Source organism: Otolemur garnettii, unplaced genomic scaffold (genome assembly GCF_000181295.1).
Source record: "Otolemur garnettii isolate 467f Iridium unplaced genomic scaffold, OtoGar3 scaffold00225, whole genome shotgun sequence".
Classification (NCBI taxonomy): domain Eukaryota; kingdom Metazoa; phylum Chordata; class Mammalia; order Primates; family Galagidae; genus Otolemur; species Otolemur garnettii.
In genome coordinates this window covers 1,921,251-1,945,386 of record NW_003852620.1, presented here as the reverse complement: position 1 = coordinate 1,945,386, position 24,136 = coordinate 1,921,251, and the positions used below count along the sequence as shown (strand labels likewise).

The following is a 24,136-nucleotide window of genomic DNA, read 5'->3' as shown; positions in this document are numbered from 1 at the left end:
GGGCGGGACTGTAGAGGCCCCATAGGGGAAGGAAGTGGCTCGGTCACTCACTATTGGGGTGGCGACCCGGGAAGCGGAATCCCTGCCTTGGCCTAGGTCGATCCCTCTCCAGCCCCTTCCCCTTCTCTGCCCCAAACCCCAACCTCCATCTGTGAGGCTTACAACTTCCAGAAGTCCCTCAAACCTTCCAGCCTGATGTCTCGCAAGTCATGGTGAGTAGGAAGTGGGGTGCAGATCTGCAGCCTCCGGCATTGACACACACGGCAGCTCCTCAACACTCCCCAGCCCCCACCCCGAGTAAATGTCTTCCGAGAATGCCTTTGAGCCCCGGGACTGTAGGAGCTGGTCGAGGAGGCTGGAGATTGTACTGACGATGTCGAGTCATGGGGTTTGGGGATAGCAGCGCGGACTCCGGGCACGGCCAGATAATGGGCGAGATCCCTCTCGCAGGGCCAGTGGTGACTCCGCTCCCCTGATGTCCCATGGGGATTTGGAGAACCCGAAGATCATTGGCAAAGGCGGGTTCGGCGTGGTGTTCCGAGCGCATCATGCGAAGTGGAAAATCGATGTGGCAGTCAAGATCGTGAACTCGTGAGCACCCTGAGCTGCAAGCTGGCTGGGGTCTGGCCAAGGAGGTGGAGCCGCTATGCTCCAGGGCCTAAATCAGGAAGACCGGGTAGTGGGGGTGGTATTGCCAAGATCCCGGCATGACTGCAGCCCTCTCCTGGACTGTAGGGAGGAGATATCCAAAGAGGTGAAGGCCATGGCAAGTCTGCGTAACGAGTACGTGCTGCTCCTCCTGGGGGTCATCAAGAACCTAGAGTGGGACTACGTGTCGGGTCCGGGTCTGGTGACTCGATTCATGGAGAACGGCTCCCTGGCGGGGCTGCTACAACCCCAGTGCCCTCGAGCCTGGCCGCTCCTCTACCGCCTTCTGCGGGAAGTGGTGCTTGGGATGTGTTACCTGCACAGCCTTACCCCGCCGCTCCTGCACCGAGACCTCAAGCCCTCCAACGTCCTGCTGGACCCAGAGCTGCACGCCAAGGTCAGTTCATCCACGCCCCGCCCAAGAGCTGCTACAGCCCCGCCCACCGGACAGCTCTGTCTATTGAATACCCTCAGCTGCTCTCCCTCTGGACACAGGCTGCCCAGAGGTCAAGCCCCAGCCAGGAGTTTTAGCCCCTAACATACCAGGTGATTGAGGTCTAGACCCACCCGAGTCAGTTCCACAAGTCCACTCCAGCAGGACCTTTCAAGAGCCAAGGTCCACCCTGATCAAGAGACTCAAATCCTAACCCAAATTCATCCACAGGAAACATAGATCTCCCACCCAAGGGCCCCACGGACCCTTCACACCCCCTTTACAAAACTCGACCTGTACTTTTGGGGGCAAGGGGGTCTTGGAGGCTGCCTGACCCTTCCTTTTCTCCCTTACCTTCCCTTTCTTCCCTTCTTTCCCAGCTGGCAGATTTTGGCCTATCTACATTTCAGGGAAATTCACAGTCAGGGACAGGGTCTGGGGAGCCAGGGGGCACTCTGGCCTACTTGGCCCCAGAACTGTTTGCTAGTGTAAACCAGAAGACCTCTACGGCCAGTGATGTCTACAGGTAAGGCACCCACCCCAAACACACATCCCAGATTTCTACACTCTCTGGGCCCTTCTAGGGGATGGTATATGAGAACGGCATCTTGCCAGTGGTTGGACCAGGCTTGTGGACTCAGCTTTGGACTCAGTCAGATTGGACTCAGCTTTGTGTCTGTCTCTTGCAGCTTCGGGATCCTAACGTGGGCAGTGCTAGCCGGAAGAGAAGCTAAGTGTAAGACCAGACTCTGGGATCCCTCACCCTAGATGCCCTCCTCTAAAAGTCTCCAAGGCTTCCCTTTCCTCCTTACCTTCTTAGACTGCCTGTTCCCTCCTCATCTACTTCTTGGAATATACTTCCTCATACCCCAAATACCTTCTTGTCTCATACCTCCCCCACCCAGTGCCAAACCAGACACTATCAGTGTATGTAGTACTGGGTGAGATGCAGCAACGGCCTTCCTTGGATGAGCTGCCCCAATCTGGGCCTGAAATGCCTGGCTTGGAAGGACTGAAGGAGTTAATGCAGCAATGCTGGAGCAGTAAGCCTGAGGACAGGCCGCCCTTCAAGGGTGAGCTGGCCATTTAGCTGGTAGCCGGGGTAAGCTTTGATCTGGCGGTGGGCTTTTCTCAGAGGTAGAAGTTTTGCTCACCTGCAACCCACTCTGCTGTCCCTCCAGATTGCCAACCAATAACCGATGGAGCCTTCCTTCAATTGGAGGGGAAGATAGATGCTGCAGTCACCATGGTGAGCACCCGACAGCCTCTGCCCCCAGGAGCTAGTCAAGGATGGCACAACATGGCTACCTGGCCATCCAACGACTCCCCATTGACTGCTACTTTTTATGCCTTGACCATCGCCCCTACCTTCCCCACACTATCCTCAAATTCCCCTTCAACAGATTATGAACAAAAATCTTCTGCTCCCCTGAGTTTACTCTGGCTCTCCTAACTCGTGCCCAGCAAGCTCCTCCTATCCCTGCAGGTAAGGAAGTTTCTGTCTGAGCACAGGAGCAGCAACAGATTGTCTGCTCCAGAGTCAAGCCAAGGAGGAACAGAAATGGACGGCTTTCGGGGAAACACAGAAACCCCGAGCTCTAGTGACAGTTCTGTGGTTTCTAAACTGAAGAACCTGAGTCTGGAGGAGACCTCCAGCTCTGTTCCTAAAAAGTGCACAAGACTTACTGACAGAAGCAGGGCACAGGCGGAACAGGCTCAGCATGCTGGCATGGCAAGAACATCTTCAGATTCAATGGCCCAACCTCCTCAAACTCCAAGGACTGCACCTTTCAGAAATCAGATGCCCAGCCCCCCGTTGGCTGGGGCCCTAGGTCCTGGACCCCAAAGGAATCAGGTGAGACATTTTTGGACCTAGGAGTTGCACTAGGGCTCCTGTGACTCCTATCCACTTGCCAGGGTAAACTTGGGGCTGAAAGGATGTATAAGTGGGAGAGCCAGTCTCCAGGACAAGCTTGAGAGCTCTGTGTTGTTTCCAGGGAGCTGAGAGAGATGACATGAACTGGTCCTCCAATGCCTGGACCCCAAATCCAATAGCAGGTACCCACTTTCTATCCCTTCCTTTACCCTTATCAATCCTTCTACCAGCTTCTTCCTCAACACCTATATGTAGATCCAGAGCACTTTGTTGGGGGAGGGGAGAAAGCCTTACAGATGATCTAACTCAAACTTTTCATTTCATAAATGAAGAAATTGGCACCCCCTAGGAGAGGATCCTCCTGAGGTCACACAACAAAACCCAGACTATCCCTGGGTTTTCTAATTTTCCCCAGTACCAGCTTTGTAAGTCCCTAAGTAGTCCAGAGGGCCTCCCAGCAAAAAAGGTTAGGGTTTCAAATGTCAGTTGCCACGCCTCTTAAGCCTCTGCAAACCCAGTTTTTTGTTGTTGTTGTTGTTGTTGTTGAGATAGTTTCATATGTCACTCTCAGTAGAGTGCTGTGGCATCACAGCTCACAGCAACCTCAAACTCTTGGGCTTAAGCAATTCTCTTGCCTCAGCCTCTCAAGTAGCTGAGACTACAGACCCCTGCCACAACACCTGGCTATTCTTTTTTGGTTGCAGTTGTCATTGTTGTTTTAGCAGGCCCAGGCTGGGCTCGAACCCGCCAGCTTTCATGTATGTGGCCAGCACCCTACTCACTGAGCTATGGCGCTGAGCCTGCAAACCCAGTTCTGAAGAGGCAACCTGAAGAGGAAGGTGCAGGGCACACAGCTACTAGCAGGCAAATACCCCATACTCTGGGCTCCCTAAGTTTGCCTTTCTGACCACTAAACCCTCCCACTACCACTATTTCTCTTCAAGGGCCACTATCTGTTAACATATTCAACAGTTCCGGGGTTCAAATTGGAAAAGACAACTACTTGACTATGTTACAGAGACCTATCTCGTCCACCCAGCACCAAGCACCTTTGGATGTGGGTATGGGCTGGCAGCACCCCCCACCAGGAGCTTCAGAAGAGGCCCCCCCAAACTCTGAAGCCTAGAGAGGGCCACAAGGCCAGTGTGATAATAGTGGGAATTAAAGCACTTTCGAAGCTGCTTCCAGGGGTAAATGAAGAGCACCACGCCTGTGGCCCTCAACTTCCTTCAAGGGCAGTCCTGTCTGCACCCAAACTGACTGTATCTGCCTACCCCAAATCAATAAATGTGATGAAATGTTAGCCAAAGCCTGCTGCAGACGTCTGTGGTTCAGCCAGGGGCAGGGAGGGCCAAGAATGGGGGAGAGGGGCTGGCAGTGAGGGAGGGGGAGGAACTGTAGCTTGGCCAAGGCAGGAAGCAGACAATGCTGGGGGGCTGGGACTGGACCAATGGCCTGGCACACAAGGTCAGGGCCCAACCCATGACAGGAAGGAATCCTGGAGGCCTGGCTTTCCAGTCCACTCTAATCTCAGGGGCAGGAGGTTCCTCTAGAGCTGGGGACTTTGACCTCATCCTAATCCTAAACTCTGGGGATAGAGGCTGTGGTTCCTTTTCTTCTGGGTTGCTCCCAGACCCTAGAGAAGGGAGCAAGTCTCTGCAGAATTCACAGACTCTGGCCCTTCTCTTCACCTTCATGGTGTTCTCAGGCTCACCCTCCTACTATCACCTGCCTCCACCATACACATCCATGTGCACAGTGCTCCCTGGGCATGGGAGCCCTTTTTGATTCTCAGGGCCTGGTAGTGAAAAGCTGTCTCCACAGAGCTACACATAGATGTGGCCCCTCCCCTGGAGCTGGAGATAGCATGGGCAGTTAAGACCCTGCTACAATGCTTGCCAGCCACGAGGAGATGAGGGGAGTGAGCACCCCAACTCTGACCTAGGTCCCAGTGCCCATCTGGCCCCAGTCCTACACCCTTCCCTACATTCCCTCCAGGCTTCAGCCCTCCCTTAGTCTCCCCACATCTAAACATTCCTCCCAGTGCTGACACTTCTTCCCCTTCGGTCCACCCCACCCCACCTCTTCCCGTCTCTCCCACCGTCCACAGTCCCCTTCCTTGAGAGGACTGAAATGGGGAGGCAATGGTATTAAGAGAGATGATGTGAGTAGGGGAGGAGACCAGGGAGTCTGACTCCCCCACGGGAAGGGGCCGGGCAGTCCTGGCGAGGAAGTGGGAGGGGGCCAGCAGCACCAGGAGGGAAGAGCCTGTCACCAGCCCAGGGTTCTGAACCACTGGCTTGAGAGTGACTCTGCGACCAACCTCCTCGGCTTCCTAGCTAGACTCAGCTCACTCAGCTGCAGCAGCATCGCGGGCAGTGAGTTTAGGGGAAAGGGGGAAACTGGGGCTCCTGTATATCAATCTCAAGTTCCTGTCCCCCTTACCATGAGGCTTTTGCTAGGACACCTCCATAGTCTGAGTTTGAGGGAGGAGGGGGGAAGATTGAGACCCCCCCACACCAGCTGGGAGTGGGCTGGGAGGCTGCAGGGAATGCCTGGAGGGAGGCAGGTTGCTGAGAGGTTGGGGCGCGGTGTGGAACTGGCTCTGAGTGAAAAAGGCCCAGTGTAGCCTCTTGGGTCACAGGAGGAAACCTGGCCCGGGGCACTCCCCAGCCCTGGGGATCGCTGCAGGGAAGACCATGGCTCGCCTCTTCAGCCCCCGGCCACCCCCCAGCGAAGACCTCTTCTACGAGACCTACTACAGCCTGAGCCAGCAGTACCCGCTGCTGCTACTGCTGCTAGTGATCGTTCTCTGCACGCTGGTGGCGCTGCTCGTTGTCGCCTGGGCCAGCGGCAGGGTGAGTCTGGCTTCTGGTGGGGTGCGCCTGGGCCTCGTTTCTAATGAGAAGTCTGGGGAAGGTCACTGCCTGGAGCATATTTTTTTAGGGTTAGGATTTGTGGGGTCTTCTTTTCCTTGTGTTTTCCTTGGTGGGAGCCAGGAACAAGCGTTGAGCTTTACTGTGAACTGTAGTGACCCTGGGCAAGTCACCACTGCACCCTTCTGGGTGGTGGTCTCTTGGTCTTCACCCTTCTGGGAGGTGGTCTCTTGGTAGCTGAGTCCTGGGGCCTCCTGGTTCTGCCTGGATTCTGACAGACCTTGTGAGCTTCTGTGGTCTACTGGTTCTACAACAAATCCATCACCGGATTTTCCAATTTTCCAGAGGGGAAATTCTACTAAGGCCCCAGGGGAAATAACATTTCCTGGTTTTCTCTCCCATTTAGGGGATGTGGGGCAGATGTGCCCCCACAGACTCCCAGTGAGCTCCCTCCTTCTCTCTTATTTATTCCCAAAATAAATCCATTTCCAAATTCTGTTTGGGGAGGGAAGGTGCTTCAATTCTCTTTCTGGAAATAGTCTGCTCCGTGTTTTCTTTTCACTTCTTTGAGGCAAGGTGGGAAAATTAACGGGAGTGGTCGATCCTTGTTGGTCCACCCCGAAGTTCGGGAAGAGGTGGGGACAAAGGGCGGGGACAGCTGTGAGACTTCTACAGCCCTGAGCTAAGGCAGGTGGCAAGAGCGCAGCCCTTGCGTGTGAAGAAAATGCGTGGCACGGCGGGTCCGGGCGCCCCCTGCTGCCCGAGGGCTGCTTTGCGCTTCCCTCGAAGCTTTGAGCCACAGGTTCTGGGGACTGGGACGACACTCCTGAGCAAATTGTCTGAATTTGGAGACATTTCATCTCTGAGTGGCTTCTGTAACCTAGGATCTTTCACTTTCTTCAGGACCACAGGTGGATTCCATGATTCCGGTTTGATAGATAAGAAAACTGAGATTAAGAAAGGTGATAGATTCACAAACAGCCCATACAGAGTGGGACTCACCTCATGCAGGGTAGATGTCCCAGGCTGAGTCGTCCATGAGAGTGAGATACTAGTTTGAACCCATGAGATTTTCTTCAAGTCTGGATAAAACAGTAGGACATAGGCAATTTCAAAGGGCTCGACCTTTGAAATATGAATGGCAAGCAGAGGTGCCCTGCCTCGTTTTCATACTTGAATTTGAGACTTTTCAGACCTGGGCTGAGGGGCTGCCTGTTCTTCCTCTATCCCTTCGTTCCTCCTGGCCTTGGGTGAGCTCCGCAGTCTTCCCATGACAGTCTTGGCTCACACACCCCTTCCCCACAGGAGCTGGCCGCAGACCCCAGCTTCCTGACCACTGTGCTCTGTGCGCTGGGTGCCTTCTCCTTACTGTTGGGCCTTGCTTCCCGGGAGCAGCGACTGCAGCGCTGGACACGTCCCCTGTCTGGCCTAGTATGGGCTGCACTGCTCTCGCTAGGCCACGGTTTCCTGTTCACTGGGGGTGTGGTGAGCGCCTGGGATCAGGTGAGGGGGCAGCAGGTGAAGTGGGGGCAGGGATGTCCTGGTTTCGAACCTCTATCAGGCTATGGGCACCACAACGTAGGCCTTCGGCTTCCTGTGCTCCACTGCAGGTGTCCTTCTTTCTCTTTGTCATCTTCACCGTGTATGCCATGCTGCCCTTGGGCATGCGGGATGCTGTTGCCGCAGGTCTCACCTCCTCCCTCTCGCACCTGCTGGTCCTCGGGCTGTACCTTGGGCCTCAGCCAGACTTACGGCCTGCACTGCTGCCACAGGTGAACACAAAGTGGCCAGGGCGGGCTCTGCCACATGCTAAGTAGTTCCTCTGGGGAGTGCTGAGCTGACTCCTAGAAGCTCCTGATGCCCAGTATAAACACAGATAGACCCTGACTGTGCCCTGTGGAGCTGGTAGTGCGATGCCTACAGGTACCAGAAGAAGGTTCTGGGCCCACAGAAAAAGGAGTCATGTTTTTCCCGAGGATTCAGGGGATAAGGACAGATGTGGAGGATGGAACTTTCATAAGAAAGTAAAATTGAAGCTTGAACAGTTTTGAGAGAGGGGAGTTGGCCCAGGGTAGGGATAGTGGTATTTTATTCCAGACAGGAAACGTACCCTCAAAGGTTTCTAGACCCAAAAGGCAGTGTTAGTGTCATAGCTAAGAGGTCGAAGCAGGAAGCTTAGGGAAGGGGAAATGCCCCTTCTGATCCCACAGTGTGGCACCACTGGTCCTGCAGACTTAGATCTGGAACTATAAAGCCCAGTCCTCCCCGCTAGTCTTGGAGATTGACTCCAGCTACTCACACAGCCAATCCCATGCCCTTTTTCATCTGGCACCCTCTGATGCTGGCCCTCACCCACAGCTGGCAGCAAATGCAGTGTTGTTCCTATGTGGAAATGTGGTGGGGGCGTACCACAAGGCGCTGATGGAGTGCGCACTGCGTGCCACCTTCAGAGAGGCCCTCAGCTCCCTGCACTCGCGCCGTCGGCTGGACACCGAGAAGAAGCACCAGGTCAGCCCAGTCTAAATGGCCAGTTGGGACCCGTGCTCAGATAACATAACAGGGCTCCTTCAGAAGCCAAGTGACTCTGGGCAGGTCCCTTGACCTTCTCTTTCCTCTTTTGTATAAAATGTTGTTTTTGCCCCCCTTGGAAGGTTGTTGTGCGGTTTCAACAAACCCACGCTTATGAAAACACTTTAGAATGTTATGATATTGAGTGAAGAGCTCTAATTCAGGAGTCAGTACTTCAGTCCCTAGAGGTGATCAGTGCAGAACGGTTGATGGAGCCCTGCTGTGCAACCACAGGACCTAGGGGAGCATCCTGAAAAGCCATGTAGGCTCCTGAGGGGAGGGGCTGGGGATCCTCGCTTTAGAGCATAGGAGGGTTGGTGGTCATAGTGACCTCCTGCAGGAACACCTACTTCTCTCCATCCTTCCTGCCTACCTGGCCCGAGAGATGAAGGCAGAGATCATGGCACGGCTTCAGGCTGGACAGGGGTCACGACCGGAAAGCACCAACAACTTCCACAGCCTCTATGTCAAGAGGCACCAGGGAGTAAGGTATGAGAAAGGCTGACTGGAGGGGAGGGCTGAGACCTGTGTGCTGAGACCCTCACCCCACTGACGTAGCCTGCCCTGTGCAGTGTGTTGTATGCGGACATCGTGGGCTTCACGCGGCTGGCCAGTGAGTGCTCCCCTAAGGAGCTGGTGCTCATGCTCAACGAGCTCTTTGGCAAGTTCGACCAGATCGCCAAGGTCAGAGGGGACCTCGCTCCCCACCTGGAGACCCCAAAATATCCCATCCTGGGAGCCCCTTCCAAGGGAAATTCCCAGTTGATAAGATTCCAATCCTAGTCCACAGTCCATGAACACTCCCAGACACTCTCAGCCATTCCCAGTCACAAAGCTGTTCATCACACACCCCAACCTGGAGAGACCTCTAACAGCTCTACAGATGTCCCAGCCACAATGCCCCAAACAAGCTCAGAGCCCCAACATATGTCTCTAGACACCACTACCAAATCTAGAGAGATGTTTTGGGAGGCCCTTCCAAGAGAAATTTATGCCCTACGCAACCTCAGCCCAGCACCCTGCTCAGGTCCCAGGGATGCCCCCATGCAACAAATTCTTAAATTCCCCCCAATGCTAAGGCTGCTTCCATATGCTCAAATCTGGGCACACCCTGCACCTGTCAACACTGGGAAGAGTGACAGACATCTCAGCCCTTGAGAAACCCTCCTGAGAGAGAGATCTGCATGGGAGACCTCAGTTAGTCCCTTGTCCAGGGGAGGGGAGTTCCTAGACCTGACCTAGACACTCACAACCTCAGAAGTTTTTCAGGAATACCACACTCGCTCCCCACTTTTCCCAACTCCCTCCTACCCCTCTGGCCTCTAACCAGGTTCCCCTACACACCCACACACACACTCCCAGGAACATGAATGCATGCGGATCAAGATCCTGGGGGACTGTTACTACTGTGTCTCGGGGCTGCCGCTCTCATTGCCAGACCACGCCATCAACTGCGTGCGCATGGGGCTGGATATGTGCCGAGCCATCAGGTCAGCTCAGGGGAGTGGGCAGGAGGACTGAAGAGGATGGATATGGGGTGGGCAAGCTAGGAGAAGTCCTCCTTGAAAGAAGGAAGGGTGTGGCATGGGCAGGACTCAGATCGTCCCACACATACTCTTCTCAGGAAACTGAGGGCAGCCACTGGTGTGGACATCAATATGCGTGTGGGTGTGCACTCAGGCAGCGTGCTCTGTGGAGTTATTGGGCTACAGAAGTGGCAATATGATGTATGGTCCCATGATGTCACCCTGGCCAACCATATGGAGGCGGGCGGCGTACCAGGGTGAGAGCTGGGCCTCAAGTGGTTACAGCAGGAAGCTAACCAGGCCTCCCACATGTGGGGCTCAGGGAGATTCTGGGATGCTGGGAGGGGAGCTTGGAGGCACCATCTGTAACACAAGGTCTTTCTTTAAGTTAAGACCTCCAAAAATAATCTTTGAGAGAAATGAGAAGTTTGGAGGCCTTCCCTGCTGACTCCCTCTGCCCCCTCCTTCCAGACGAGTGCATATCACAAGGGCCACCCTGGCCTTGCTGGCAGGGGCTTATGCTGTGGAGGATGCAGGCATGGAACACCGAGACCCATACCTTCGGGAGCTAGGGGAGCCAACCTACCTGGTCATTGATCCTCGGGTAAAGGCTCAGCCTGGCCCCCAGGGGCTGGCCCATGCAAACCACCCCACAGCCAACAGACTCTAATCTCTCCTCTGCCAGAGACTGAGTTACTGAGTTATAGTGGGGGTTGGAGACACAAGCCTCTAAGGGGTTTGGGGAGAATGGGTAAGTGTCTGGGATTTTGACTTTCAGCCCCTATGTGCCCTAGGCCGAGGAGGAGGACGAGAAGAGCACTGCAGGAGGGTTGCTGTCTTCTCTTGAGGGCCCCAAGCTGCGCCCATCACTACTGATGACTCGCTACCTAGAGTCCTGGGGTGCAGCCAAGCCTTTTGCCCACCTGAGCCATGTAGACAGCCCTGGGTCCACCTCCACCCCTCTCCCGGTATGTGCACATTCATCATGAGCCATTGTCCCTAGGACCTCTCCCAGCCTCCCTTCCCCCACCATCAGTGAGTCACCTAATAATTTGCAGCATCCCAAGGTCCTGAACTGTCTGGACCAGTCACTGGTTCAGGCCCTTCCTTGACCTTCCTTCCAAAGAAAGAGCAGAAATCACTGCCCTCCAAGCTCACCTCAGAAAGGATGCAAGATCTCCATAGACACCATGTTCATTGCTCTCAGCCTCCACTCCAGACAACCCCTTTTCCCTGGCACTACAAAGACAGGAGACCTCACTTCCTCCTGACTCTGATGCTGGACTCTGCACTGGTGCTGCCCTCCCACACCACCAGGAAATGTCTCTAATTAACTCAATTCCTGCAACTCCATGGTCTCTTCTCCAATCTCCCCAGCACTGGGGAGTGGGAGAACATCGGCAGCAGTGGTTCCAGATAGTACCTAACCCCAAGCCTCACCCTACAGTAGGGAAGAGGTCGGAAGAGTTAAGAGAGGAAGGAAGGACCCAAGGCCCAGGGGATGAGGCCTCCAGGATGGGGATGGATTAGTGTATGGGGGTTGCTATGTACACAGGGATTGTGAAAAAGAGGATTGTGTGAATGCTTCAAGCCAGGAGTTTGAAGTTGCTGTGAGTAAGGCTGACACCATGGCACTCCAGCCTAGGCAACAGAGTGAGACTCTATCTAAAAAAAAAAAAAAAAAAAAAAAATAGCCGCAAACACAGATGCATAGATGAGCCCAGATCCAGAACATACCATTCCTTCCCTCTCAATATGTCTCTCTCCCTCTCTCGCATCAGACTCCAGTTTGGGGGATGAAGTGACCCTGTGACTCTGCCTCCTTCAGGGGAACAGGGAGGAATTGTCACTAGACTTCTTGTACTGGACAGTGGCCCACAAATCTTCCTTCTCTATTGGTAGTTTATTTATCTGCCTGCACTTTTCCCTGTCTCAACATATGTATGTTGGTTTCAGGGAAGAGAGAATGGCTGTAATCAGGTTTCTTTCCCTTCCTCTTCCTCTTTCTTCTCCATTCTTTGTTATCTGCTCCCACTACCTCTGGCTCAGGGTGACTAACCTCAGGAAAGGGCAGAGGGCAGTCAGATTGTTCTGCATTCTCAGAACAATTTAAACCAACAAGAATTTTCTTGGCATCCAAGGGTGATGGAAAAGTCCTGGCCTTTGGAATGTGTGCAGTCTTAAGGGAAGGTGGGACAGAGAATCCATAGTCACTACAGAAGACAGAGTCACCCAGTAAGGGACAGAAATCATAAGAAAATAAAGGGCAGAAAGACCCTGAGGCCTGAAGAGTCAGGAGGAACACTGAAGGAGAAAATGGGGCTTGAACCTCCCCTTCAAGGGCAGTTGGGATTTGGGAGAGAAGAGGAAGAGTGAGAAAGAGAGGGAAGAAAACATTTTGTCAGATGTCTATGTCCGGGACACCACCACCACCCCACACCATGTGCTCTCCCAACAGGAGAAGGCCCTGGCTTCCTTCAGCCCCCAGTGGAGCCTGGATCGGTGAGGAAGCCTGAGCGTTGTTGGCAGTGGGGCTTTCTGGATGACCACCACCTCCATCTGCCCTGGGGGCTGCTGATGCTCAGCCCAGACAGGATATCTTTGGTGACAAGCTTGGCTCTCACTGTGCAGGGGCCGCACCCCCCGGGGGCTGGACGATGAGCTAGACACTGGGGATGCCAAGTTCTTCCAGGTCATCGAACAGCTCAACTCTCAGAAGTATGGAGAGCAAAGAGGGCTGGGAGAGCCAGGGCCCTGGGCTCAGGGGAGGAGGAGGGCAGCACTCCCCTGAGCGTCTGGCCACCCCTTCCACCCCGCCCTGCCCTGCCCTCTCCTCTCTGGTGCTCATGTCCCCCACCTCCCACCAGACAGTGGAAGCAGTCGAAGGACTTCAACCCACTGACGCTGTACTTCAGAGAGAAGGAGATGGAGAAACAGGTGGCTGGGGTGGGGGGCACCAAAGGATTTCCCAACTTTAGTTTCTTGGCCCTGAAGAAGGGTCATCCCTTGTGGTCCCCCACCTCTCCTTCCCAGTTTATGAACCTGGAGTGAGGAGCTTGTGCCTCTCTCCTAAAGGAAACTCACCCTCTCACCCTATTGCTTGAGTTATGAGGTGGTGGTGAAAGGAAGAAGGGCAGCTCCTTGGGGATCTGGGAGGGGATCTATGGAATTGACCTGGGGGGTGGAGGGTGAGACTGTGAACCTGCCCCTTGCCTGGCAGTGCTGCCCTCAAGGTGATGGGCATTTTGGGGGCCTTTCTCCACCCCAACCCCCTCCCATCCAGTATCGACTGTCTGCACTCCCTGCCTTCAAATACTATGCAGTGTGTGCCTTCCTGGTTTTTCTCTCCAACTTCGTCATCCAGATGCTGATAACAAACAGGTGAGGAAGGCCTTGGCTCTCCCCCACTGATCCCCCTCACCCCTCCTGACCCTGGACCCACACTCTTCCTTTACCTCCTTCTCCTTCAGGCACTTACCCACAGACAAAATGCATGTTCTGGGGAATGGGATAATTATAGCCCTCATCTCAGTATGGGAATTTCCTCATAACCTTTTTTTTTTTTTTTTTTTTTTTTTTTGGTGCTTACAACATCCCCATGAAGGGGTTTGTTCCTGTTGAGAAACCCAAAGATCCTACCAAATGAGTGAGCCTAGAAAGTAGGTCCTCATTCCTGGCCCACAGCTGGGAATCCAAACTCACCAGGTTAAAGAGCTTGAGCCTAAAGGCCCAGAGGTTGGTCTGATGCAGCCTTGGCTCTTATTGTAAGCCCCCACCCCTTACCAACTTGGACCCTGCTCCACCTCAGCACTGCCCTAGAACCTTCAGCTTTCCCAAGTCATCAGGACGTGATGATGTCTTTCTTCAGCCCAGACTCCATGGGCAGCTAATCCAACCCCCAGGATTATTTCTTGTGTCCCAACCAGATCACACAGCACCTTCACAGCACACAGGGACCCGATGGCACTTCAGGTCCTCACTCTTGTCTCCTTTTAGGCCCCCAGCTCTGGTCATCACCTACAGCATCACCTTCCTCCTCTTCTTCCTCCTCCTCTTCATCTGCTTCTCAGAGCACCTGACGGTGAGGTTGGCTGGGGATGGGGAGTGAAAGTGGCAAGCGGGAGCCCCAGCTATGACCTGACCTGAAGAGGCGCCCAACCCCATAGCTAAGATGCCCCTGCCCTCCCCCCACAGAGGTGTGTCCTGAAAGGCCCCAAGATGCTGCATTGGCTGCCTGCACTGTCTGGCCTGGTGGCCACACGACCTGGACTGCGAGTAGCCCTGGGCACTGCCACCATCCTCCTCATCTTTGCCATGGCCATTACCAGCCTGGTGAGGGCAGGGGGCCCTCTCAAGCCCCATCAGGGCACACAAGACCTAGCAGGGACTGAAAGGAGTCCCTGGACTTGGGGGTGGGGGAGTTGGACTAAGGCCAGGAGATGTTAGAAATGTTATAAAAAGAAAAAAATTACAGTCACCTGCAATCTACCATCTGAGCATAATTGTATCTAACAACATTTTGGTGGCTGTCCTTCCTAGCTTTTGTCTATGTAGGCGGAAAGCTATTATTTAGCTCACTTGGCTGATTTTTCAGAACTTAGTTTCATTCCTAGAATTCTATCCCTGCACAGCACCTAGGAATCATCCCCCAGCCAAGTTACAGAAGAGGAAGCTAAAGCCCCAAGAGGTGAAGTGGCTGGTGGGGACTCACACAGTGGATCCTTGGCAGATTAGTTCTCTTGACGCACCTCCTTCAACCCCTCGCTATCAGCAAGGCCCCCAGAGCTGAAGCCTCATCCCCAACCAGAAATAGCAGAATTCACCCCTTTGAATGAGTCTGGCCCTGACCCCTCCCTGGGTCAACCAAACCCAGCACAAGCCACATTGTGCCCAAAGTGCTGCCCGCACCCTCACCTCTATATCTCCTCTGCAGTTCCTCTTACCAGCATCATCGGACTGCCCTTTCTGGACTCGCAATGTGTCCGCCATGACTTTCAACCACTCCTGGGAGCTTGCTGGGTCCCTGCCTCTCATCAGTGTCCCAGTGAGTGTTCCTACACATCCCTGAATCTCCTCCAGATCCGTTCTCAGCTCCTTACCTACCTCCTTAGTTGAAGAACACTCCATCCTGTGGATTAGGACAGACATAAGTCACACCGGGTGTGTGTTTGTATATATGACACCCCCAGCCCCCAGATAGGACTGTGCCAAGGAGGGGCAGGACAGGATCCTCAGGTGTCCTGACCACCTTGCCTGGCCCCACAGTACTCCATGCACTGCTGCGTGCTGGGCTTCCTCTCCTGCTCACTCTTCCTGCACATGAGCTTCGAACTGAAGCTGCTGCTGCTCCTGCTCTGGCTGGCAGCCTCCTGCGCCCTCTTCCTGCACTCCCATGCCTGGCTGTCTGACTGCCTCATCGCCCGCCTCTATCTGGGCCTCTCAGACTCCAGGTGTGCACAGCCTCTGGATAGAGGTACCTGGGCCCTTTCATCTGAGGGGTGAGATGGGACACAGCAGAGCTTTCCTCACCTCACTGACCTGAATCACCAACAGGACAAAGTGGGAGGGAGGCTAAGACCTATGTGGGTGCTAGGGGCATGGAGGAAGCCATCAGGAAGGGGCACAGCAATTGGCAATCCCGACCCATGGCTCCCGCAGGCCCGGAGTGCTGAAGGAGCCCAAACTGATGGGAGCTATCTCCTTCTTCATCTTCTTCTTCACCCTCCTCATCCTGGCTCGGCAGGTAAGTCATCCAGCTCAGCCCTCCAGAGCCTCCCTGTGAGTGGTGAGTCTGGAGTCCCCATATTTGTGACTTGGACTCGCTCATCTCCAGAGATGAGCCCAAGTGGTGTGCCCATTGGGAGCTTCCTGCTCCCTTTCTTTCTCCTCCACTCCCCAAGGGGCATGCCCAAGTTCTCCCACCCCTTTTCTCTCATACCCCAATCAGGGAAAGCTCACGCTTAAGAAAATGCCTGCTGCCAATTCTGTGCCCCTGGTTTGAATCTAGTTTCAAGAGTAGCCTCTCTCCAAGGATGGTTGCACTTTAACCCTGTCTCTAAACTGAGGGTGGGGGGTGATTTCAGGCACGGTGAGCATGGGGATGAATATTCAGGAGACTCCTCTGCACTATGCCCCCCCTTTCACTACTGGTGGCCCTCCCCAGAATGAGTATTACTGCCGCCTGGACTTTCTGTGGAAGAAGAAGCTGAGGCAGGAGCGGGAGGAAACAGAGACAATGGAGAACCTGACTCGGCTGCTCCTGGAAAATGTGCTCCCTGCACACGTGGCTCCCCAGTTCATTGGCCAGAATCGGCGCAATGAGGTGACTCCTGCCCCCTGACTCCTGAGCCCCAGAAGCAATAGAGACTAGTTTCCAAAGAACATTTTGGCCTATGGCCCATCCTCCCTGGACTCCCCCATACTGGGTCGCCTAAGTCCTTATCCCTGTCAGGTGCTTTTGTTTTTACAAGATCTCAGCCTCTGTCTTTGGTGAATTTCTGCAATTCTAATGAATTTCTGCATTTCTAATTCTTACTGGGATACAGTGTCTTTAACTCATGGCCACGCCATACTTCCCAGAAGCTTAGTCAAGTGTTGATGGGAATTGTCTGGAAGATATAGTTTATTCATCCCTCTAGACCTACACTGTCCTATTAATATGGTAGCCATTTACCACTATGTGACCATTTAAGTTTAAATATGAGTCAATTAAAATAAAAACTCAGTTCCTTAGTTGCACTAGCCACATACCAAGTGCTCAACAGCTACATTGTGACTAGTGGCCACCATATTAAGCAGTGCAGATGGAGAGGTTGCTGTGAGCTGTGATGCCACGGCACTCTACCCAGGGTGACAGCTTGAGGCTCTGTTTCAAAAAAAAAAAAAAATCTTGCTCTAGTCAAACCATCAGGAAATCACCTACATATTTGTACCATCATATTTGTACCACCACACTTGGCTCCCTCTGCTATGGAATTGCTCTTGGCCTATATCCATGGGTATTAAAAGAAGCACTCTTTTAGGGGCTATTTCATAGACTATCTCCCACCACCTGCTCTGCTCTTAAGATCAGGATTACTTCTATTTCTGGTTTCTTCCTTGATAGACACAGGGGATCTTGTAACTGATTCTGTTTCTTTCTTCACAGTGGTTGCTAGAAAGCTCAGAGCTAGAGTCTAGGATTGACAATGACACCCACTTTATGATACATCCTTGGATATCATTTATCTGATTCCATCTTTATCTTCTTACCTGTATTTTCTCCTTGCCCCATATTCCCTAATGTTGCTTTATTTCATCTTCCATATTGCAGCTATCTTTGTAAGCTGACTTAACACCTTTCAGCAATAAGATAGGATATAAAATAATTTTCATTGACGTGATCCCAGTTCTAGGAGTGATTCCCTGCTCATTGCTGTCAGGTGATCCTGACCCCAAGCCTCTATTTCTCCTGGAATTCCAATGAGATCCAATCCTGACTTCTGAGTCACATCCCTGGGGTTCCCAGGCCCTACTCCTCTCCCTCCCTCCCAAGTCTTCCTAAACAGAAGGACTAGCCCTATGCATCCCCATGGGGGAGGATTTTGTCCACCCCTCACTCCAGTCTTCTGCCCTCCAGGACCTCTACCACCAGTCCTATGAGTGTGTTTGTGTCCTCTTCGCCTCGGTCCCAGAATTCAAGGAGTTTTACTCTGAATCTGACATCAACCACGAGGGGCTAGAGTGTTTGCGGCTGCTCAATGAGATAATTGCCGATTTTGATGAGGTGACAACGCCAAGGATCTGCCAGACTCTATATCCTAGATTCTAGAATTTCCCACCAGTCTCTCCTTCCACTTTGCTTTCCTGGCCATGAGGCCAATAACCCTTTCTCCTTCTCATCCCCCGACTCTACCATCTCCAGCAACATGCCCACCGCCACCTTTCTCCTTCCTGCCCTTATCTTCACTCCCACAGCCTGGTCCTTTAGTGGTCAAAGCGGGGGGCTGGCATTCTGGGAGAAGGGAGGGAGAGAACACAAGAAACTGGTACTGGCTCTTCTCTACGCAGCTGCTCTCCAAGCCCAAGTTCAGTGGAGTGGAGAAGATCAAAACCATCTGCAGCACTTACATGGCAGCCACAGGCTTAAATGCCACCTCTGGACAGGATTCACAACAGGTACAGCAACCCTTCTCCACCAGCCAACCCTCTCCTTACTGATGGGGAGCCCATAAGTGGGACTTATTCCTGGGATGTCATTAATTAATTCCGGGGGGGTCCCTTGCCAGGATGGTGAGAGGAGCTGCAGCCACCTTGGCACCATGGTGGAATTTGCAGTAGCCCTGGGGTCTAAGCTGGACGTCATCAACAAGCACTCATTCAACAACTTTCGCCTTCGTGTGGGTGAGGACCCTCCCCTACTGGGGCCATCTGGTATCTCCTCACTTTCCCAAGCTCTTCCCACTCCCAGTCCTTTGTTAGCTCCTGCCAGCTCATCCCTGGACTTCCTGTCCTGACTCACTCCCTGGGATGGGCCATGAAGATGCTGACCCAGGAGCTGTGAGGCTGCCACCTTCCCTAAGCCACACTCCTCCAGCCTTACTACTGTTTTTCTCCTCTAAGGCCCCTAGGCCCTTCTCCCTTCTCCCCAGTTCCTTGAGCTCCCCCTATTTTCCTCTTCCTCCTGAAAGTTCCCTTCATCAGGGTTCCTCATTGCCACACATGTTATCAGGGTTGAACCACGGACCAGTAGTGGCTGGAGTGATTGGAGCCCAGAAACCACAATATGATATTTGGGGCAACACAGTGAACGTGGCCAGCCGCATGGAGAGTACAGGAGTCCTTGGCAAGATCCAAGTGAGGGCGACACATGGGAGGCATGGGGGGAGGAGAGAGAAAGATAGGGCCACCCCCATACTCCCTCATGCCTCCTCTAATTGTAGGTGACTGAAGAGACAGCCCGGGCCCTGCAGTCTCTGGGCTACACTTGCTACAGCCGAGGTGTCATCAAGGTCAAAGGCAAAGGACAGCTCTGCACATACTTCCTAAACACAGACTTGGCACGAACTGGACCTCCCTCAGCCACCCTAGGCTGAGAGCCCTGCTCCCCTCTAAGATTCTCAATAAACAGACTCTGGGATACCTGGAGCCAGTTGATGAGGTGCTAATACCACTGTGGATCACCTTCTCCTTGCCCCTCAGCAGGACGACTTTTTCCTAGGCCAACCAAATTGAGTGAGGAGTGAGAGAGAGTGTGTGTGTGTGCATGTGTCTGCATGCATGCAGCAAAAGAAGTGATTCTTCTCACAGGCTCAAGAAGAGGGCTATCTCAAGCTCCCTGCCTCCCTACCAACCTGATTCCACCATTCTATATACCTCAGAAGCATAAAGAATTTAGCTACATGACTCAAACAAGGATTTTCCTTTCTTGTCCCCTACCCACCAATATTGTCCAGGGAAATGTCATTTGATTATTATTCATTCAACAAACACTAAAGAAGCACATTTAGGTGCTTACTATGCTGAATGGGCAAGAGGCCTGGAAGATAATCTATAAGGTCCCTCCCAGTTTCACTGGGGTTCTCAGATTGGCCCACCATGCTTTCCAGTGAGGACCTATAGACAGGCCGGGGTTCTCTTGTTCTCAGGCCCATCAGAGAACACCTGCTGGGTGTTTTGTGTCCCTGCTTTCTTTTGCATCCTTCTGCACTGATATTGATATATTAAGTGGGTCTTGAAGCATCGATGCTTCAGTCTCATGAACTCATATTTTGGGCCCCTGGGTGATATCTTGACATCCTAGGTTTGTTGCATGTTGCACATGGATCTCTGGTTGGGATCTTTCATATTTTTATGGGAAAGATTCACAAAGCACACTGCTGCCACTGCTACCGCCATCTTCCTAAAATTTGTCAGAACATAACTGAGCCAAAGTTCTCTAAAGTAACAGTCATCCCTAGGAAACAATAACTTATCCTTCTCCTATAGGTATCTTTGTTTCCCAGAGATGACCATGGCCACAGAGGGTCCTCAGCCCCAGCCTGTGCCAGGGTGTGTTGTAGGGACTGGCAGATACTGATGTGCAGGGGATAAGATATGGTGACTTGGTCCTCAAGTGAACCCTTCTTGCCAGATGGAGGGAAGAAGGGTAAAGCCTTAAGTGAGGCCTTTTGACTGAATCCAAATTTTGCAGAACAAATCCTTTTATTAAAGGGGGTGCAGCAGACAAAGATGAAGCTTTTCTTGACTCCTTCGGTGTTTAAAAAAGAACAATCTTGACATCGGAAGGCCGCAGGTTCCCCATCCCTGCCTGAAAAGAGGAAGATTGTGGGCACGAAGTTGGAGTCATGTTAACAGGGATATTTATCAGAGGCTTCAGGGAAGACTGCTCACAGCAGAGTTTTCTCAGAAGATCCAGTGAGTCACAGAGTCTGGAGTGATAATCCTACGGGGGTGGCCTTCCTAGACAAGCTCCTTTAGGATTCTGTAAACTGTGTTTTTCCAAGTAAGATCTGTAGACCATGTACCTCAGAATCGAGGGAGGGGGTTTCTGTCTCTGCATCTCTTCCACAATTGTAAATCATGGGGAACTAAAGGGTGTGACTCTCCCTACTGAGAGGAACTCCTTCTGGGCGCCTGCAAATACCCCATAAAACTTGCTCCACATTCAGGGCTGACCCGATTTCAGACTTCAGTTTGAATGATAAAGCTGCAGCTGGAGGCTAGCTGGAGTACAGCTCTCACTCTGTCCTCACACGCCCGATCCCTCTCTCTTCCTCAGCTTCACCCAGCTCTCCCACGCTCCTGCTCCTCTTGCGCCTACAGAATTGTGTCAGCCCAGCGCAGGGGTCACTGCGCTGGGAGAAAAGCAAGCGTCCTTCCCAATCCTAGCTTAGTTCGCTTCCCTCGGTGGGGCCCGGCTCTGGAGAGGCGGCGGCGGCCGCAACTCTCACGGTGTGGCCCAGGGTGCCCCCGCGGCGGGTGCTGGACGCCTCGGAGCCTGTGCCCTCTAGCAGCTTGGCGACGAAGCCCACACCGGCCGAGCGTAGCAAGCCGCCGCCAGCGCACGCGTACAGCACCGGGTTCACGCTGCTGCTCAGGAAGGCAAGGGCGATGAGCACGTTGCGGGCCAGGCTCAGCCGCTGCCCCGTGGGCCCGGACCCAGCAGGGTAGCCGGCCAGCGCGCGGCCAGCCTCGGCCAAGTTCACCACGTGGTAGGGCAGCCAGAAGGCGGCGAAGGCCAGGATGATGAGCGCCACCAGGCGGCCGGTGCGGCGGCTGCGGTGGAAACGCCGGGCCTGCAGCCGGCGCCCAATATCGGAGTAGCTAGCCACCACCGCCAGGAAGGGCAGCAGGAAGCCCGTGATGGCCTCGAAGAGCAGATGGAAGGCCCTGTGGCCCTCGTTGGCGTACTTCAAAGAGCACACCAGGCTCCTGTTGTTCGATGCCAAGATCACCGTGCGGTACACGAGGACGGGTGTGGCCATCAGAAAGGACATCACCCAGATACCTGCCAGCACCCTCCTAGCAATCACTTTGGTGCGAAGCTTCTGAGACACAAAGGGGAGGGCAACCGCCAGCGAGCGGTCCAGACTCATGGCTGTGATCAGCAGGACACTGGCATACATGCTAACTCCACAGATATAGTGACACAGGCGGCAGCCAGCCACTCCAAACCTCCAGGTGCCTTGAGCCAGGAATTGGAGGAAAAAGGGAGCAGTGAGCAATACGGCCAGGTCAGCCAGGGCCAGGTTCAGTACCAACAGGGCAGTGACGGAACGTTTCCGCATCCTTTTCAGGATGCTCCACACCACAAAGCTGTTGCCAGGAAGCCCCACAGCCAGTGCCACTGACAGTAGGATGATAGCCAGCATAAAGATGAACTTGACACTTAGTGAGGCGGACACTGCAGGAGATGTAGTGTTTGTAGCCATTGAAAGGTCCTGGAGAGCAAGGGTGGACATGTGCACGAGGGTAGTCAATCAAGAGTTTCTTGACACCCTGGAACCTGATCTGAGACCTCTGATCTATCTCCAAGGTCAGCAGCATCAGAGGCTTGGAAATATACTGCCTCCATCACCCCCTGTGTTAAGCAGTAGAAAGACTAGTTTCCTAATTGGGTCATGGGGCCCCTTCCTGCCCACAGACCCAATTGCAAAATATGCAGTGGTAGCAGCGGCAGCAGCAGCAGCATTTCCGGACCTTTTCAGCCTCTTTTCCTTAGGAGACCCTGAAGCTCATAACCAATCTGGGAGGCTTCCTTGACCAATGCTGCACCCTTGAAAGGCTATCTCTTCTGTCCCCTACCAGGCCCTTAGCCCCTCAGTCCCATTGACTTCCTCCAGTCACCTGCCCCCTCTCCCTATCTCCCCAGATATGCCTGAGGAAAACAGTGATGGGGAGGAGTTAGTGGATGAGGATGAATCCCCTCAACTGTTTATACTGGCCAAGCCTTCTTTCAAGATTCCTTTGGACTTTCTCTCATGGCTGGACCTTGTCCCACCACCACCCCACCATCACTCCCAGGATACTTACTTATGAGCTTTGCCAAGTACTGGCTAGAAGCTGGTGCCAATCCCAGGATCAGGGCAGAGTGGTGTAGCCTATCCCTGGATCTGTCCCAGTGCCAGGATCCTGCCCAGGGTCTGGGTGCTGTCAGCCCCATCAGCCAGAGAGGAAGTACTACTGGGCAGGGGAGGCAAAGCCGCATCTTCCTGAGGGTGGGGCTGAAACCCCTACCCCCCCTCCACTGGGAGGGGGAAAGTCTTTGTGTTCCAGAGCAAACCACTGGGGAGGAGGACTCTGGGAGGGTGAGGCAAGATGAGAAGAGTCCAGGAAGGGGCAGTGACAGAAGAAAAGGGGGTGGGGGAAGTGAGTAGGCTGGGGCTTGACCTCAAGATGCAGGTCTAGACAGAGAACTGAACAGAGTAATGAACTGTATCTGTAATGAAGTAGGAGAAGGAGGGCAGGAAGCCAGAGAGGAGAAATGGGTTCAGATGAAGAGGCTAGAATACTGGTATCCTTATTTTGTGTGTGTGAATAATGCCAATTTTTAGATTAATAGAAATTGTAGGTTAGAGCTGTGACTAGGCTGGGTCTAAATTCTGATTAGGTAACATCATGGCTTAAAGAGGGTATGTCAGTAAATACCAAGGAGGGCAGTACTGTCGTGTCGTTTGGCAGAATAGGGTGATCTTCCAGCACCTTCCATCCTGCTCTTTACTTCAAGGGTTTGGCTCCATTCAGGTCAACCAATTCTCCAATCTCTTTGGTAGAAGTCAAAATCCAAATGATCTTCTTGGTATCACACAGAATTCCAATGTTTTCTCCCTTTCTCCCAACCACTTTCCCTGTGCTTGCCTCAGCACCACCTCTCTCCAACCTTCCCACAGCCTACCGTCCAATTTTCCTTTAGATACACAGAGGTCAAGACTGAGCTAGGCTGGGCTGAGCATAGGGAGCAGGATGGAGAGCTCAGGAGATGCTTCATGCCCACCCTGCCAAGAGGGAAAGCCAGCAATGTGGAAAGAGAAACAGACTCCAAAGGGTCACCCTTCTGCTTCCCTGCACGGAGAGACATCTCCTTCCCTTAAAATCTCCTGCAGAAGCTAAGGACTTAAGATTTACTTCAACTTGACCATGTGCCTTCCTGCTTCCCTTTCAACTCTTCACTTCTCAGGAAAGATGCAGGGTGTAATGGTACCTTGTTTCCCCGAAAATAAGACATTGTCTTATATTTATTTTTTCTCAAGAAGACACACTAGGGCTTATTTTCAGGGGATGCCTTATTTTTATTAAGTATAATACAACAATCTACATTTATTTAAATACAGTTAAGTCATCTGGAACCTGACAGGGGAGCTGACCTTGTTGGTGGCACTAGTGATGCAGGAAGTCCTTTCCCCTAGCTGTTCGCACGTGCACAACAGGATGCCTGCGACAGTGGGCAATAGGATGCCTGCGACTGTGGTTACCATAAGCACACCGGCCCAAGTGCAAAGGAGAAAGGAGCTGTGGCAGATAAAAGGTATTCCAGTCTTCCTTACCGCTCCACACTGAAATGCAGGATGTGGCTATGCAGTGTATCTGCATAGCCACACCCATCACTAGGTCTTATTATCAGGGTAGGGCTTATATTAACAAATGCATAGCAATCCTGCTAGGGCTTATTTTTTGGGTAGGTCTTATTTTCGGGGAAACACATTATCTGCTGATGGTGCCTCACCCTTTC

The 24,136-nt window shown here is 53.0% G+C and overlaps 3 protein-coding genes across 3 annotated transcripts; 2 read left to right on the top strand and 1 right to left on the bottom strand.

Annotated features, from left to right (window-relative positions):
* Positions 1-86: 86 nt before the first annotated feature.
* Positions 87-4,260, top strand: RIPK3 (receptor interacting serine/threonine kinase 3). Its single transcript, XM_012812819.2, has 10 exons — positions 87-212; positions 451-591; positions 736-1,045; positions 1,462-1,607; positions 1,771-1,817; positions 1,987-2,154; positions 2,263-2,330; positions 2,568-2,936; positions 3,079-3,139; positions 3,902-4,260. The coding sequence occupies exons 1-10, from the start codon at positions 196-198 to the stop codon at positions 4,081-4,083; spliced, it is 1,509 nt and encodes a 502-aa protein (XP_012668273.1). The 5' UTR covers positions 87-195; the 3' UTR covers positions 4,084-4,260.
* Positions 4,261-5,223: 963 nt separating this feature from the next.
* Positions 5,224-19,065, top strand: ADCY4 (adenylate cyclase 4). Its single transcript, XM_023508163.1, has 26 exons — positions 5,224-5,335; positions 5,602-5,815; positions 7,139-7,336; positions 7,444-7,605; positions 8,192-8,341; positions 8,742-8,890; positions 8,974-9,085; positions 9,764-9,891; positions 10,026-10,184; positions 10,399-10,531; positions 10,722-10,895; positions 12,386-12,429; positions 12,559-12,645; positions 12,795-12,864; positions 13,211-13,308; positions 13,924-14,008; positions 14,122-14,259; positions 14,861-14,971; positions 15,193-15,377; positions 15,586-15,670; positions 16,091-16,249; positions 17,546-17,692; positions 17,977-18,084; positions 18,195-18,309; positions 18,638-18,762; positions 18,849-19,065. Exons 2-26 carry the CDS (start codon positions 5,657-5,659, stop codon positions 18,999-19,001), a joined length of 3,234 nt encoding a protein of 1,077 aa, XP_023363931.1. The 5' UTR covers positions 5,224-5,335; positions 5,602-5,656; the 3' UTR covers positions 19,002-19,065.
* A 1,414-nt stretch (positions 19,066-20,479) lies between these two features.
* Positions 20,480-22,556, bottom strand: LTB4R (leukotriene B4 receptor). The gene is made up of 2 exons (XM_012812848.2): positions 22,441-22,556; positions 20,480-21,848 (listed from the first exon to the last, which is right to left on the bottom strand). Exon 2 carries the CDS (start codon positions 21,837-21,839, stop codon positions 20,793-20,795), a length of 1,047 nt encoding a protein of 348 aa, XP_012668302.1. The 5' UTR covers positions 21,840-21,848; positions 22,441-22,556; the 3' UTR covers positions 20,480-20,792.
* Positions 22,557-24,136: the final 1,580 nt, after the last annotated feature.

What these genes read in the sequence shown, in the direction of transcription:
- RIPK3 (XM_012812819.2), top strand. An exon ending in ACGGCCAGTGATGTCTACAG is followed by an intron (nt 1,608 to 1,770) that starts GTAAGGCACCCA and finishes TGTCTCTTGCAG; the next exon opens with CTTCGGGATCCTAACGTGGG. An exon ending in CTGGACCCCAAAGGAATCAG is followed by an intron (nt 2,937 to 3,078) that starts GTGAGACATTTT and finishes TGTTGTTTCCAG; the next exon opens with GGAGCTGAGAGAGATGACAT.
- ADCY4 (XM_023508163.1), top strand. Translation starts at nt 5,657, where the DNA reads ATGGCTCGCCTCTTCAGCCCCCGGCCACCCCCCAGCGAAGACCTCTTC. An exon ending in TGGTGAGCGCCTGGGATCAG is followed by an intron (nt 7,337 to 7,443) that starts GTGAGGGGGCAG and finishes GCTCCACTGCAG; the next exon opens with GTGTCCTTCTTTCTCTTTGT. An exon ending in CTGGACAGGATTCACAACAG is followed by an intron (nt 18,085 to 18,194) that starts GTACAGCAACCC and finishes GTCCCTTGCCAG; the next exon opens with GATGGTGAGAGGAGCTGCAG.
- LTB4R (XM_012812848.2), bottom strand. Translation starts at nt 21,839, where the DNA reads ATGGCTACAAACACTACATCTCCTGCAGTGTCCGCCTCACTAAGTGTC.